The 17738-nt window shown below is 35.6% G+C and overlaps 1 protein-coding gene across 1 annotated transcript; it reads right to left on the bottom strand.

Moving 5' to 3' along the window:
• Positions 1-1772: 1772 nt before the first annotated feature.
• On the bottom strand, positions 1773-17068 carry LOC122011026. The gene is made up of 4 exons (XM_042567475.1): positions 17004-17068; positions 3109-4569; positions 2691-2967; positions 1773-2384 (listed from the first exon to the last, which is right to left on the bottom strand). The coding sequence occupies exons 1-4, from the start codon at positions 17066-17068 to the stop codon at positions 1773-1775; spliced, it is 2415 nt and encodes an 804-aa protein (XP_042423409.1).
• Positions 17069-17738: the final 670 nt, after the last annotated feature.

The following is a 17738-nucleotide window of genomic DNA, read 5'->3' as shown; positions in this document are numbered from 1 at the left end:
TAAGTAGTGAATTATACATAATTACTTATAATTAGTCTCTGAAGTACTGTTAGAGTCTCTGAAGTTTGCATTTACAATACTTAGTTCATCTTGAGTTTGTCGATAGCTACTTAGTAATTACTTATACTGTTAGCCTTGGATAACTAGTAGTCAAGTAGCTAGCAAAACACATTATAACTATGTTATGTTTCTGAGTTCTAATTTCTTTTCTTCTCCAGAAGGATGGTTCAAGGAATTTCAAATTTAATCTTTGTAATTTTCTTTTAACTTGTTTCATTGGGTCAGTGTGAATTACTTCTCATTCCTTGTTATTAATATATGGGATAACAGATGGTGATATATATATTTTTAGTCCCATTTTCATAGGATCAATTTAATTACAAGATATATATCTACACTCGATACTATTGGGAAGTTTCTAGCGAAAGAGAATATCTATCACTCGATACTATTGGGAAGTTTCTAGCGAAAGAGAATATCTATCAGAGTTATTGAAGCATATCAATGACCAAAGTAAGGAGTAGGCATAGGGCATAACTACATTTGTTTGTGTTTTAATCTGATTATCTATTGGGTTGGATTTACTTCGATAATTAACTCAATTTGTAAGCAAACAAATTATATTCCATAGAATTGTAAATGCAAATCAACAAATAACACTACACAATTAGTAAATGCAGGATTTTGAACTTGCAAATGCAAAAGAACAAACAACACTATACTATAAAAAAGTTGCTACAATCCTTAACACCATTACGTATGCTTTCCCTAACACCATGAGTACGTACCTCCCATGATGGATGAAGTCTCTCATCTACAAATGCTTTCCAAACTGCTTTTGAAATCTGATATTGACTCGGTGAAGAACTCAATTTTTCAGGATTGTCTTTATTTGGCCAAACAAATCTGCTAGTGAGTTTGTTTTTGAAATCTCTCCATTTTTGAGATGCTGAATTCATCACAGTAGCCTCGCTTTGTGGTGCTAATTCAAACACATTCTGCAACACAAAATATTAGTTGGTACTATTAATAGAGAAGTTGAAGACGAATAAGGAAAAAAGCAACATACAAGCTAGATGATTATACAACTAATATGATAAGAATGAATTAATGATGGCAATGACAACATAGAGTTGGAAAGCTAATTTCATTTGGGATTATATTTATATATTAATCTTACCGAGATCTCTTTCCATACTTTTTGTTTTATATTTTCTGGAACAGTAGGCCAAGACTTTATGTTGATTGGCACCATAGTTCTAACAACAGAGCCAATGTAAGATTGCAATGCCTTTCCATTTGCATTGTATAATGGGCGTCCCATGGCATCATAATCAATCTTTGCTTTTTTCCCCCATCTTGCAGCTGCAGTGAGTTTACACATTGATGTAGGACATCGTTTATTCTTCTGCACATCTACAGAACGTTCTTCTCTATCAGTAACTCCATGTAGCTCCGCATCGGCTACTCCATGTAGCTCAGCATCGGCTACTCCATGTATCTCCTCAACTGCTACTCCCTGTTTTTTACGGCCCATCGAGTATTATCTGCATAATAACATAAATGTAACCAATGTTAAAATTTGTACAATAATAGTAACATAAACATGACATAAAGAATTACAATAACACATATAAATAAATAACAACACAAGCGTAAACATGACATAGAATTGCATAACATAATTACTTAAAGTGCATACAGCATTCCTTCATGTTCAAAACATAAACATTGGATAAAAATACAAAACATCATTTTTTCTTTTTTGTGACTCATACACCCTCAATTTCTGATCTAAAATATCTTTCATGTGCAGGAATACAATGAGTATCAACATCATCGATTGGTCGAGAATATGGAATACTGCTCCAATCATCATCATCTCCCTCATAACATCTATTTGGAACTGGGAGCACAATTGACCACCCATTTTTTAATGGATCATTAATATAAAAGACTTGGTTGACTTGACTTGCAAGCACAAATTCGTCATTCTTGTGTCCTCGTTTGTTCAAATTAACTAAGGTGAAACCACATTCATCGTTGTTGATTATTCCTTTATCATTTGCAACCCACGCGCACTTGAAAAGAGGAACGTGAAATTGATGATAGTCTAATTCCCATATTTCTTCAATCACTCCATAGTAAGATACATCAGCTAGCAAGGGATTCTTATCTTTAGCACTACACACAAGCATTGTGTTGGCAACTAAAGAAACCCCACTGTTTTGACAAACTCTGTCATCATCCCGCGCCTTTGTTTGGTATAAATTACCATTTATCACATAACTATTATACTTAAGGATTTGCACACGCGGTCCATGGGCCAACCATGTTAATGTCGATGTTGTTCCACCATTGTAACTGTCAATTTCAGCAGCCACCTAACATGTATTCAATTTGAATATGGTGATTAAAAATAATAGATATAAGTTGTTCAGCTCAAATGATAGTAAAAATTTAATGAATCTAGTATCCACCTTTGCACGAAACCAATCAATAAACCTCTTGTTGTGAGCATTTGTATCCACCTTTCATCTTTCTCTTTTTTGGGAAACATTGATTTCAAAAATGTTTTATGTTCACTGTAGAAGTATTAATATATAAATTAGTGTTAGACATTAGATAATCTAAATTACATATGCAAAATCATAAATAATACAAAACACTTACATTATATAGGGAGATACTTCTTCCATATTTTCTAGCACAGTCAAATGTGCTTGTTGCAGATCAACTTGTTGCACTACAATTGGTGCGTTGCATGCTTGCAAGCCAGAAATATTTGCTTTCGAGTCTCGAATTGATTGAGGGACTCCAATAGGATCAACGCCATTAAGATATTCTGAACAAAACTCAATTGCTTCTTCTGCTAAATATCTCTGAACAATGCAACCTTCAGGATGTTTTCGACTGCCCACATAACTCTTAAGCACCTTCATGCTTCTTTCAAATGGATACATCCATCTGAAGTAAATTGGTCCACATAATCAGACTTCTCGAACAAGATGGACAGTTAAGTGAAGCATGATATCGAAGAAAGATGGGGGAAAATATTGCTCCAATAAGCAGAGTGTAACAACCAAGTCAGATTGCAGCTTATCTAACTTGGCTACATCTATAACTTTGCAACAAATATCTTTGAAGAAGAAGCATAATCTTATGATGGCATATCTAACATGTTTTGGCAGTGCATCACGTATGACTATTGGCAAGAAATGCTGCATTAATACATGACAATCATGGGATTTCAAGCAAGTCAACTTCAACTGATCCATGCACACAATATTATTCATGTTCGAAGAGAAACCTTCTGGAACTTTTATATCCTTTAATGACTTGCACACTTGCAACTTTTCTTTTTTTGTGAATGAGCACGCAGCAAGAGGAAGATATGTTCTCTTCTCCCCAACTATAGGTGTTAATTCAGGCCTAATTCCCATCTCAACCATGTCCAATCTAGCTGCCACATTATCCTTGGTTTTTCCTTTAACATTCATCAAAGTATTAATGAGGGATTCAAAGACATTTTTCTCAATGTGCATAACATCAAGACAATGCCTTACATGCAGGTGTTTCCAGTAAGGAATATTAAAAAAGATTGACTTCTTCTTCCAACATTTTCTGAAATTTGTTGCTCCTAAATCTTTTTCTTCTATATTGGCTTCCAACTTATTAGCCTTTGCCTTCTTTATTTTCCCTCTCACACTTATCTTCTTTCTAAACTCACACCTTATGTCAGAAAGTTTGTCAAACAACTTAATCCCAGATAATGGTCTAACTGCTTCTTCAAGTTCCTCCATGCCATTAAACTCCTTCATTTGCCTACGATAGGGATGAAACCGTGATAGGAATCTTCTATGGCCAGCAAATGACATTTTCTTCCCATTTTCCAAGTGTCTTGCATAAGTATCTTCTCCGCATACTGGACATGCATAATAACCATGTGTAGTACATCCACTAAGGTTACCATAGGCAGGAAAGTCATTGATGGTCCATAATAAGACTACTTTAAGAGTGAAGAACTGCCTTCGATAAGCATCATAGACTCCATCAACTCCTTCCCACAATCGTTGCAAATCTTCAATTAGCACCTCCAGATAGACATCAATATCATTTCCAGGCTGCTTAGGCCCTGAAATGAGCATAGTTAGCATGATGTATTTCCTCTTCATGCACATATTTGGAGGTAAATTATAGTTGACCAACATGATTGGCCAACAGCTGTACCAACTGCTAAGGTTGCTATGAGGATTAATGCCATCAGCTGCAAGTGCTAGGCGAAGATTTCTTGGCTCACTTTCAAATTCAGGCCACATATGATCCACCAACTTCCATGACGGTGAATCAACTGGATGACGTAACTGACCAACAACTCTTGTAGAATCTGCATGCCATGTTAAATTTCTCGAGGTCTCTAAAGATTTAAACATGCGCTTAAATCTTGGAATGGGAGGGAAATACCAAACCACCTTAGCAGGAACACCTTTCTTCTCAACCTTGTTTTTGGTTAGCTTCCACCGTGACAAGCCACATCTAGGGCAACTTACGCAGTTTTCATATTGCTTTCTATAAAGAATGCAATCATTTGAACAAGCATGAATCTTTTCATGAGTCAGCGCTAAACAACTCAATGTCTTTTTTACATCATACATTGAGGATGGTAGATTGTGATTATTTGGTAGCATATCCCCAAAATCTAATAGTAGATATGAAAATAGAGCATCACTCATTCCATGCCTTGCTTTGGTATTGTACAGTTTAACAAGTGCACTCAATTTTGTGTAACGTTCGCATCCTTTGTACAATGGCTTCTCTGATTCCTCTAAAAATTTCATAAACGCTTCAGGATTTTCTGTATAATTATCGTACACTGTTTCACACATGTGAGCGGTTTCAAAGTTGTCATAATCATTATTAATTGGCCCCTGGTTGTCACTCCATTTTACTTTATCATCTTTAGCAGGCTCACCATGCCAAATCCAATTCACATAGTTTTGACTAAAACCATGGAAATAAAGATGCTCTGAAATGGACTTAATCGACCCTTTTTTAAGATTGATACATTTGCAACAAGGACAATGAATGTCATTGGGGTCAATATTCGGATTCTGTAAACAATCTTTAATGAACTGTTCCACACCCTCCTCATACTGTTTGGACCTTCTATCCGAGTATATCCAGGATTTATTCATTTTAATCTAGCAAAATCCCCAAACAAATAGGTCAAAATCTGAAGATATTAAAGTAAATAAATAAAAGTTAAAAAATACTAAATGCAACTCAAAATGTAAAATCATTGGAACTTCAATTTGTGAAATCTAATACAAGTAAGAAGAGATAGACCAAAGAGGTTGGTGTGTGGTATGAAGAAAAATTTATTAAAATTAATATATTAATCTCTAATGGTATTAAGTTGTTTATAATATATGTTGGTTAACAAAAGAGTTATCAATAGTTTCATAATTTCATTGTAAATAATAATATAGATTTGTAAATACATAATTGCATTGTAGAAAGAGCTATAAAATGGTCAACATACATTGCATAATATTTCTCTAATGGTCAACCTACATTGCATTTGACATGTGCTGTACTTATACTTAATGTTCTCATTTGTTTGTACACTTCCGTATCAACTTTTTTTGTTTATCACCTACCTTTGCAATCCTATTACGTTCCTTTCTTTTCTTCACTCATCTTCCTTCTTGCTCAAGAAGTGCAGATTCTTCCCCTTTTTCTCCAGCAATTCATTTCCTTCTCCTAATGATTCAAGCCCTACGAGTTAAAACCTATGATAGATTATCTGTTGCAGATCAAATTGTGTCCATCTCTACTTTTGCTGATTTTTTCTGAAGTTGAAGATTTACCATCGATACCAAGCTTCAAACAGTGTTGTGACTGTTCTTGCATTAGGTGCTATGATCAAAACTTTTTTGGCAGGCTACTCGGGATTAATTGGAGAAAATCTATCAACATACCTAGTAACCTATCCTTAGTTTAGTCATATATCATGTAAAAAAGTTATCTTTGTTAGGGTACTGCTGTAAAAAAATTTTGGAGTTCATATTCTTTTGGTGGGAAGAAAAAACAAATACCATACTAGTTTTATATTCTTGTCTCCTAACAATTTGAAGTGTTAATGGTTGGCTTTAGTTTTGCACAATTTGGCTCTTGGGTTTCTGTAGATAAATGTTTCTAACATGGTAGTTGTTTTCAGGTATGACAAGGAAACTACACCGTGCAGTCTAATTAGAAATCCAGAAGCAATCCAGACTCCATGTTCTAGCAATAGACGAACCAATTCTAGAGGAACTAACAGAAAACTGAAACCTTTCATCAGAACATACCTACTACTCAAGAGATGGAGGAGATATCTATAAGTAGAATATTAATGGCACAACATAGGAAAGAAGGGGTCAAGAAGAAAGAAACCTAGTGTCGGGTGACTCTCGGCGTCAGGGAGAAAATGCAGAAGAAGCTGTCGTTCGCGTTGGGGAGAAACGCCGAAGGAGGAGATAGCCGTCGGGGGGAAAAGAGGCACGAAGGAGAAGGCTGGTGTCGAGGGGCTGTCGCGCGTCAGGGAGGAACCTCGACGAGTGGCCGTCGCGCGTCGGGGAGAAAGCAAAGAGGAGAAAATGCGAGAAGAAATTAAAAGGGCAGATTTAGGTTTAGGGTATAAACCTTATAATTATAAAAGTGAATTAAAAATCCTTATAATTATAAAACCAATTCATTGAAAAATCCTTATAATTAATAAACCAATTCAACTTTTAACCAACTATAACACTAATATTAATTCATTTAACTTATTACTTCATCAATTATCCATATAAAATTTATTTTATAACCTATTACTTCTCCGAATATATAGTATGAAGTAAAAAGTTAGATAAAATTAGAAGTGAGATCCACATTTTTAAACCTATGAAGTATAAAATTGTATTTACTGCATCAAATTTATTATCGAAGTTGATTATCATATATTACTTCGCACTTGCTGATTGACGAAGTAAACAGTGGCGAAGTCTATTGTTCATTTTCACATAGTGAAAGTGGCCTTGGTATGGTATCCTTTCTTATAAATTTATACTATTTCCCCCTTTCTATAAACTCAAAATGTGCTACCATGCTCCTTATGAAAAAATAAAAAATAAAATAAAATTATAAGGTGCTACCATATGGTTTAAGTCTTTAGCATGACCATATGTGGAATAAGTGGCAACTGGCACGGAGCCATACCTTCTAATCCATGGTGTATAAATTATGTTTGACACCATATATACCATCTCCCCACCAAGACCTTCACAAGGGACTTGATTTCATGTAAATCCAAGTAGGGGAGTGCCATCAGTGGGTTTTGGTTAAAACCCACTGATGGACCTGGACACCTCTGATTGGACTCATTTCAATTCTAGTGGTATTATGGAGTTGCAAGGACTCCAAATCTGCTGGCAAATCATTATTTAAATATCTATAGGTGCTTGGATAAAATAAAATAAAATCAGCCTCCGTTGAGCCTGATATGCTTGGATATCAGGCCCAACGTGGGCCTGATATGACTGTATATCAGGCCCAACGTGGGCCTGATATGAGTATCATATCATAAAGCATTATTCTATCTCCCCCTAATATAAACTCCAAACATTCTAACAGGGGCCTGATCAAAAAAATAAAATAAGATCAATTTTAAAAGTCACCTTCTATAGGGTTGAAAAGAAAAGCTGTGCACTGTTCCGTGCCAACTGCCACGGAGCAATACCTTATTAGAAATGGGGTATAAATAAGGTATTGATTAACCATGAATTTAATTTACAATAAATTGATTCACCATAAATTTAATTTACACAAACATTAAATCATTACAAGAATATTATATTACAATTGTTCACTATTTCTATAGTTTAAAGTTTTTGTCAGATATGATTTTATGTCCAAGTCTAAATCTATAAGCTCTCATATCAGCTTGTACAAAGTCTGTAGATCTTCGGAACATCAAACTCTCTGCATAGCGCATTATAAAAAAAGCACAATCCAACCTACAAAACAAAAGCACAATCTATCATAAAAAAGCCAAATCAAATTATTATGGAACATACATAAATACTTACGATTTGCTTTGTGTGTGGCCAATAACTTGCATCGTTTTATACTCTCTCCCGGAAAATGGTGCTAAACCTTTATGTCATCTGTGATAGTATGACCAGTTTAGCTCCTTAAAAAACAACACCTACAAATATCAAACCATAGTAATTAATACATAAACAATGATTATTGGATATAAGAAATTTGTTACTTACAGTTTGATTAAAAACAGAAGTGTAATTTTCTGTGGTGCCAAGAGAGTTATAATGAATTATTTGACGTTCATCCAGGTCCATGACCAATAGATGCCAATGATCATCTTGGTTATGTAGAGGACAGAAAATATATCTAATGTCCTTGTCGTCATCAGTTTTTGCAGTTTGTTTCAATACATCCACGTGCATCATTCCGAACAAGTCATATGCAAATAATAGAGCTATTTAGGTGACTGCATCCAATATATATTGTAAACAATTTACAATGAGATAAGGGACATACTCGGAATCCAACCCCACAAAATATGGATGGGTGGTATGGTGAGTTAGAATTTTTGGCTTCATTAGCAAGAATATTTCAATAAACATTTATGCAATCCCCATTGATATATTGCATCCAATCAAATATTGTCATAAAAGATTGCATATCTAAAGAGAAATTATCATTTGTCCATATTGGTTGCACCGTCACCCTACACACAAGGATACAGTCAATGGTATTTAATAAATTAAAAATATAAAAAATATCATTAAACTCCAATACTAATCCTTCGTTGACATGTGGGTTAAGTATTTAGGTTGGCAACTACGCTACCTTAACTGACTGAGCTTCAATAATGCATCGGCTATCACATCATCTTGACTCTTTTTAAAAAATGTCTTCGCTTGCTGAGATAATTAAAATAATACTATGTCATTAAGGATTATAAAATAACAACTTACCTACTCTCGACCGTACCTTCAATATTTTGGTTTTGACCTTGTTAAGCTCATGACATTGTGTTTCTAGCTATGATGAACTTGTATTTTCTGTCTTTGATGGTGCAGGAGCATCTGGTTCGACAGTAAGAACAAGCTGTTTGCCTTTTTTTTGGTGCATTCGGATATCAAACTTCTCTGGGTTCTCTTTCTTTTGGGGCCTACCCGAAAATTAGTTGGAATTATAGGCAGATTAGGGTCTATATCTTCTGATGCTCTTGGCTCCCCTGATATGCTTTGTATGACTTGTTGGAGCTCTTTAATCTTATTTTCGGCATTGGCGATGATTTTGTCTTTTACATTTAAAATTCTATTATCCACGTCAGAATTTATAGTGTCAGCCTTGGTGCCACTCGTATCCCGTTCCTTACGCAGTTCACTTATTTGTTGATCCTTTTCTTTAAGCATAGATTCCATATCAGCAATCACAATATCCTTTGCTGCTACTAGACTATCCTTTTCTTTTATCACCGTTGCCAGGTTTTTATTAGCTTCCTCCAAACTTTGAGTAGCTTTATGTAATTCTTGCTTTAAACTCTCAATTTTGTTATCCTTTTCCTTGCACAAAATACAATCTACTGTATCGTCACACTGCAGTAGACCTTCTTCGGCTTGATGTAAAGATCCTTGGCCAACCAACTCAAGATACTCAGTTGGCTGAGGTCGGTTTGGTAGTAAATCCAACTCTGATTCTGTCAGAATTAAATCTACTAAAATTTTATCTGCAGTTATATGGTCTATCATTTTTTTTACTGTGTCAACATGATAGTTAGGCCACCTCCACCGTAGCATTCTTGGCAATTTTTCTGGATGGTCTGGATCAATAATGCTGATGTGCTCACACACCCATACCTACAATATGATTATAAAAATAATTCACAATCTTTACAAATATCATGATATATATGTAATCGGACTTACAGCTAAAATATTTGAAAATCCCTTGAGCAAGGAGGGCCTTGGGCGTTGCATCAGCAACCTGTGGTTTTGGTCTTAATGTAAGCTCCAATCCAATGGAGTCTAATTGTTGAGCCATGAAACTGTATACTGCATTGCACCAGTTAAACCTAGCTAGGTTGTCAAAATCATCTACACAGTCAATTAGGGAGAGCACAGGTATTCTAAGAACACTGCTACTCCCACAAAACAGAACAGTTGTAAAAAAATACAGGATATATAACTGACAGTACAACTTGTCATTTGATCTCGACTTCCTAATCAGTTTCTCTAAATGTCTGGCAGAACAATCTGATTCTCGAAAAAAACTCCATGTACAGTGCGCTTGAAGCCTCATTTAAATCGAGACGAACTATATCTCCATTGTCGGGTAGGCCAAGAATCAGTCCCACATCTACCTTTGTAAAATTGAGCTTCTTCCCATGAAAGATAAAGTTTTTTTCCTCATGATCCCAGTTATCAAACATATTTTGTACCTGAGCTCTTACAAAAGAACTATCAGGGAGGTCGAGGATCCACGAAAAAGGTGTGCCTCGAATCTTCTGTTCTTGTTCTGCAGTCGGGTTAACAGAAGAGATAAACTTTCTGAAGTGGAAAATGGTACTTTTCCAGTTCATTCTTTTAGTTCTTCCTCTGTTGACATAACTTTGATAATTTGGTCGATCAGCATTCACACTTGTCAAGGCTTCTTTTGTTGCCATTGTGAACCTAGCTACTGTATAACGACACCCAAAAAAATAACTCTTAGTTCCCGTAATAACAACTACGCTCTTATTCTAACACACCCACACAAACCCTAGGTTAAACGGTTATAGAAAGCATAACTAAATGAGCAACCGATCTACGTACGAAAATGATTCTTGAACGCCAGTGAAGGTAGAGTCACGCCTCGACCGGAGCTGCGTAGAATGGCTTCGAGAAGAAGATGACGACCGAAGCAGGAGAGTGTGCGCTTTTGCAGACTAAAACTTGGGCCTGATATCCCATTATTTTATTTTAAATTTAATCAACTCGATTTATGTGTAAGATTAATTATTATTATTTTGAAATAATACTCTTTAATATCAGGCCCCACGTTGGGCCTGATATGGCACTCATATCAGGCCCACGGTGGGCCTGATATCCAAGCATATCAGGCCCAACGGAGGCTGATTGATTTTATTTTATTTTTTCCCAGCACCTATAGATATTTAAATAATGATTTACCAGCATATTTGGAGTCCTTGCAACTCCATAATACCACTAGAACTGAAATAGATCCAATCAGAGGTATCTAGGTCCATCAGTGGGTTTTGACCAAAACCCACTGATGGCCCTCCCTTACTTGGATTTACATGAAATTAAGTCCCCTATGAAGGTCTTGGTGGGGGAGATGGTATATATGGTGTCAAAGATAATTTATACACCATGGATTAGAAGGTATGGCTCCGTGCCAGTTGCCACTTATTTCACTTATGATCATGCTATAGACTTAAACCATATGGTAGCACCTTATAATTTTATTTTATTTTTTATTTTTTCATAAGGAGTATGGTAGCACATTTTGAGTTTATAGAAAGGGGGAGATAGTATAAATTTATAAGAAAAGATACCATACCAAGGCCACTTTGGGCCTGGTATGGTCTTAGACCATATCAGGCCCACGTTGGGCCTGATATCCAAGCATATCAGGCCCAACAGAGGCTGATTTTATTTTATTTTTTCCCAGCACCTATAGATATTTAAATAATGATTTGCCAGCAGATTTGGAGTCCTTGCAACTCCAGAATACCACTAGAACTAAAATGGGTCCAATAAGAGGTGTCTAGGTCCATCAGTGGGTTTTGACCAAAACCCACTGATGACCCTCCCCTACTTGGATTTACATGAAATCAAGTCCCCTATGAAGGTCTTGGTGGGGAGATGGTATATATGGTGTCAAACATAATTTATACACCATGGATTAGAAGGTATGGCTCCTTGCCAGTTGCCACTTATTCCACTTATGGTCATGCTATAGACTTAAACCATATGGTAACACCTTCTAATTTTATTTTATTTTTTATTTTTTTCATAAGTAGCATGGTAGCACATTTTGAGTCTATAGAAAGGGGGAGATAGTATAAATTTATAAGAAAGGATACCATATCAAGGCCACTTTGGGCCTGATATGGTCTCAAATCAGGCCTACGTTGGGCCTGATATGCACTCATATCAGGCCCACGTTGGGCCTGATATCCAAGCATATCAGGCCCAACGGAGGCTAATTTTATTTTGTTTTTTCCCAGCACCTATAGATATTTAAATAATGATTTGACAGCAGATTTAGAATCCTTGCAACTCCAAAATACCACTAGAGCTAAAATGGGTCCAATCAGAGGTGTCTAGGTCCATCAATGGGTTTTGACCAAAATCCACTGATGGCCCTCCCCTACTTGGATTTACATGAAATCAAGTCCCCTGTGAAGGTATTGGTGGGGAGATGGTATATATGGTGTCAAACATAATTTATACACCATGGATTAGAAGGTATGGCTCCGTGCCAGTTGCCACTAATTCCACTTATGGCCATACTATAGACTTAAACCATATGGTAGCACCTTCTAATTTTATTTTATTTTTTATTTTTTCATAAGGAGCATGGTAGTACATTTTGAGTTTATAGAAAGGGGAAATAGTATAAATTTATAAGAAAGGATACCATACCAAGGTCACTTTGGGCCTGATATGGTCTCATATCAAGCCCACGTTGGGCCTGATATGCACTCATATCGGGCCCACGTTGGGCCTGATATCCAAGCATATCAGGCCCAACGGAGGCTGATTTTATTTTGTTTTTTCCCAGCACCTATAGATATTTAAATAATGATTTGCCAGCATATTTGGAGTCCTTGCAACTCCATAATACCACTAGAATTGAATGGGTCCAATCAGAGGTGTCTAGGTACATCAGTGGGTTTTGACCAAAACCCACTGATGGTCCTCCCATACTTGGATTTACATGAAATCAAGTCCCCTGTGAAGGTCTTGGTGGGGAGATGGTATATATGGTCTCAAACAGAATTTATACACCATGGATTAGAAGGTATGGCTCCGTGCCAGTTGCCACTTATTCCACTTATGACCATGCTATAGACTTAAACCATATGGTAGCAGCACCTTCTAATTTTATTTTATTTTTTATTTGTTCATAAGGAGTATGGTAGCACATATTGAGTTTATAGAAAGGGGGAGATAGTATAAATTTATAAGAAATGATACCATACCAAGGCCACTTTGGGCTTTATTAAATGATACTCATATCAGGCCCACGTTGGGCCTGATATGCACTGATATCAGGCCCACGTTGGGCTTAATATCCAAGCATATCAGGCCCAACGGAGGCTGATTTTATATTATTTTTTTCCAGCACCTATAGATATTTAAATAATAATTTGTCAGCATATTTGGAGTCTTTACAACTCCAGAATGCCACTAGAGCTGAAATGGGTCCAATCAGAGGTGTCTAGGTCCATCAGTGGGTTTTGACCACACTACAACAAAAATATTAAAAGACAACGGTTAAAAACCGTTGTCGTAGGCTCTTTAAAACCGTTGTAATTGGCAGTGTTGTTAAATGTGCGGTAAAAGACAACGGTTTAAAACCGTTGTCTTTGATCTCATTAGACAACAGTCATGCAAAGGATTTAAAGAGTTGTCTTTTAATACCAATGACAACAGTTCTGCAATATATAAAACCGTTGTAATTGCCAGTTTTGCAATAATTTTGATTGTAGATATGCTTTTGACAACAAATACACTGTTGTCTTTCTTCCAAATTTAGTTTTAAACTATTGTCTTTGCATACTTTTCACAACGGTTAAAAAATTGTTGTCTATGTTGATTAGAAAATGCATCACGAATAGATAAAATAATTTTTTTGCACACAAACCTGTACAACATATATCCATTCACAAAACCATTGTCAACATATATACATTCAGTTGCGTTTTATACATCTTGTCTCAACCAAAAACTGGTACAACATATATGTACATTCACTTAAGTTAAGTTTATAAACTTCTACAATTACTACAAGCTAAGTTATCCAAACATGACCATAAGTTCATGACAACCACAAAATTAAGTTTATCAAACCACAACCATGCAAATTAACTTATCCGTTTCTGAATAGATCAAGTGATCAGGATGTGCAACAATCTTCACATACTGGTCCTTTTTCTGCATACAAAACTTCATAGACTTAGCTTGCAAACCCAGCTTTATCCCTTTTCTGAAATTAAACGTCCTGGAGATTACTTTCCTTCAGGATGAAAAGAAGGAAAAAAAATATTAATATGATGTGCTAGATTTCTAAAGAAGAAAGAGGGGTCATTTCTTACCTCCTAATAAGTTGAGACTTAGCCAATATCCATGATCATGATAGAGGTTTGAATACTTAAATTTAGTCCCTCAAGTTTCATTTGAATCAATGAAACCTTTGGTATTTGGTTAAGTACTCACTATGGTCCTTCTCCAGACCGAACTTGGATTCGGAAGCTTGACCCATTATTTCATTGAACTACATGAGTTAAAAAAATAAAAAAACACAACAGAAGCTAAAATGTTAAAAGACAACATATTTTATTTATGAATATGCAAAGGTATGATAATTTAGGTTTTACCTTTATGTTTTGCATCAGTCGTTGACCTTATGTAGGGCAACACCGAAACAACTTCCAAGTAAATTGCAAGTGCTAACAATGGACAAGGCATAATCTACAATTATAGAAAAAAAATCATTAGATCTTGTAAAAACAATCATATAAATAAAAGAAATGTTTATTAGATCTTGTAAAAACATGCAAGTTATTTATGATCAAAGGAGACAAGTTTCAAAATCTTGGACAATTCACTTCAACAGGTTAAAACTGGAACCAGTCACTAATCTTGTCTGGTAGGATTGGATCGACTTTAGTTAACCTAAAATTTTCACAAGTTTAACTTGGAAAGAATAGTCAAACCTTCAAATGAAACCACAGTCCAGATTTTTCAATACAGGGGTCCTAACAATTTATAAGGTATGGCACAAATCACGAAAAAACTTAAGAGCACTGCCCAACTTACCCACAGATATCGCAGTTGTACTCCTCTTATATTTGTACATTTGGACATAGAATAGGATATCTCAATTACAATATTAATCATTGGAGAACTAAAATATTAGTTATGTATATATAAACAAGTACTTACACATGAGAAAGGGAATGAACAAGCTCCTGCAGGAAATCAGTAATAAATCCATTCTCATCCGTTAGCACATGGTAATGAGTGGGTCGGGTTGTACCCTATGAAATTACAAACACCAATATAAGAAAAACTTGAATTACTTATAGCACTTGAAATATTGAATTTATTTAGACAAATGGCAGAATTTAATCCACAAAGCAAGTTCCTGTCAAAAACATTGATAATTTAATTTTGAAAATATACCTAGTAATTCACAAAGCAGGTACTTATAAAAAAGAAAGCACCCAAATAAAATCCACACCGACCAAGAATGCTAAAAATTTATAAATGTAAAGGCTTTAAATAGAGTACAACTTTTGAAGCACAGAGCTTACAATCATGCCAGCATTAGAGCACATGTAGAAGTCATAATTCCTTGGATGACAAATTTGGTTAAAAATAATTGTCTCTGCATTTAAAACTCCATGGGAAAAAAGTAATGTCAAAACATACAATGCACTTCATATTTGTGCATTTGCACATGTCATATATGAGGCTTGAAACATCACGTCGAGCTAAAAAATTAACAACAACCCAACGGGTGATTTGAGACGACTCCATCAATTTCTGAAAGAGGTATATATTTTAACTACAATAATAAACTCATTGAAAGCAAAAAAAAAAAAAACACCTTTTGGTTAAAATTCCATCTCCCCCTTGATGGAATAAAGTCCTTTCCATTGCCAACTCTGAGCTGCAGCATTTGCTTTTGTCATAAATAACCTCAAATAATACGTAAAAATATAAATACAAAACATAAAACCATATCCGGGGAGGTTGCAATACTATGCCTTCTATTTGAGTAAAAGCAGTGGCAATGCTAACGCTACATGCATGTAGGAGTGGGTGAGCATCATAATTATTAAATCTCAAAGCCTATCTATCATCCAAGGATAAGCATGAAAAAATAGCATACATGTCATACCAACAAAACCAATCTTAAAGATCGACACATACCTCACTGAGGACACTTATTCATTCATAAGGCTTCAGCCTTGACTTTTCCACCAGGGAAGCTTGTTGAAATGTTGACAGTGATTTGGTATATCTTTGCAGTGAAACTAAGGAGCAGAACTGAATAGTTTGCCAAATTTGTCAGGATAAAAATAAAGGTTCTTTCAAAAAAAATTTAAAAAAAGTGAAGTAGAATGAGCTCAAAAACCTCAAGGGGCACATATGATGGTCCTTTTGGTTTTCCAACATTTAAGCAAGGAAAATCAGCAGAGTAACACAATTGAATTCTCTGTTATTACAGAAAATAATCATAAACAATTACTTCAATTATATATGAATTTTCATTTCCATTTCTCAAAGGAAGGAAGCAAGACCAATTCCAACCTTGAGGCAGATACAACACCATTATACAAACACTAATGGTTTTCAGAAAGCAAGATTAGTTCCAAACATAAGCAGAGAAAAAGGAGAATTCTGCAGTTCCAAGCAATAAATTCTTATCGCCAAAGGAAGAAACACAGAAGTTGTACAAACTCACATTTATATAAAAGCAGCTTCTCCTAGTTCTTAAAATAATGCTTCATTACATATGCTTCAAAAATTCAAAGATTCTTATAAACCAATTGATTGCAAAATGCTGACAAATAATGAAACAACACAACCTGAAAAAACTCACATTTCATCTTTGCAAACCTTGTCACTTACCCCAATGATTTTAAATATGTTTAATAAAATTATTTTTTAAAAAAAAATCACTTTTCCAAACAAAACCTAGGTGAGGCATACCTTTCGCTCATCCTCACTGCCTCCATGTTCTTACTCATAATTGCTGCCATCCTCACTGCCTCCATGTCCTAACTCAAGGAAGTAGGAAGCTAGTACACTTTTTAAGGTTAGATGAGACAAGAAGGCTTATTCATTTGTTACAAAGTTGTTCAGCTGCTCCTCTAAAGGAAGGTGAAGCGAAACCATCACAATCAAATGCTTCCTCCGTTTGCATCTATGAATTAATTGTAGCAACTTGAGTAAAAACCTTTCTTGAAAAAACCAAAGAGTTGCTAATCAATTCACAGATCAAATAGAGATCCAAGAAATCTCAGAACTTCTTGTTTTTAAAGCAAACAGAACATGAAGTCAAAGGTTTTCTTTAGTTTTGATTGCAATCTTAGATTAATACGATTGCCTAAGGAAAAGGGAAAACAAAATTGAAATAGGAAGAGGTTGTTTGGCGAGATCAAAGATTATTCGATCTGTGAACATGTACAAAGAACAGCAATAAAGCAATTTGGGGTAGAAAATTTGAGATCGGCATATAATCAACACCTTTGATGCATCTTATTAGTTACCAGCACTGGTCCATCTCCCACGTCCGCGGCTGGCGTCGACCGGTGTAGAAGGAATACGACGATCAGGAAGAATGGAACGACCTCCATCTCTGATCAGCGACTAGGACCCCTCGATCATACTCGGTGTGCTTGTTCGGGTCGGAGAGCGTCTCGTAGGCCGCATGGATCCACATGA

The sequence above is a fragment of the Zingiber officinale genome, chromosome 8A (assembly GCF_018446385.1).
Source record: "Zingiber officinale cultivar Zhangliang chromosome 8A, Zo_v1.1, whole genome shotgun sequence".
NCBI lineage: Eukaryota > Viridiplantae > Streptophyta > Magnoliopsida > Zingiberales > Zingiberaceae > Zingiber > Zingiber officinale.
This window is presented reverse-complemented; position numbering and strand designations above follow the sequence as displayed.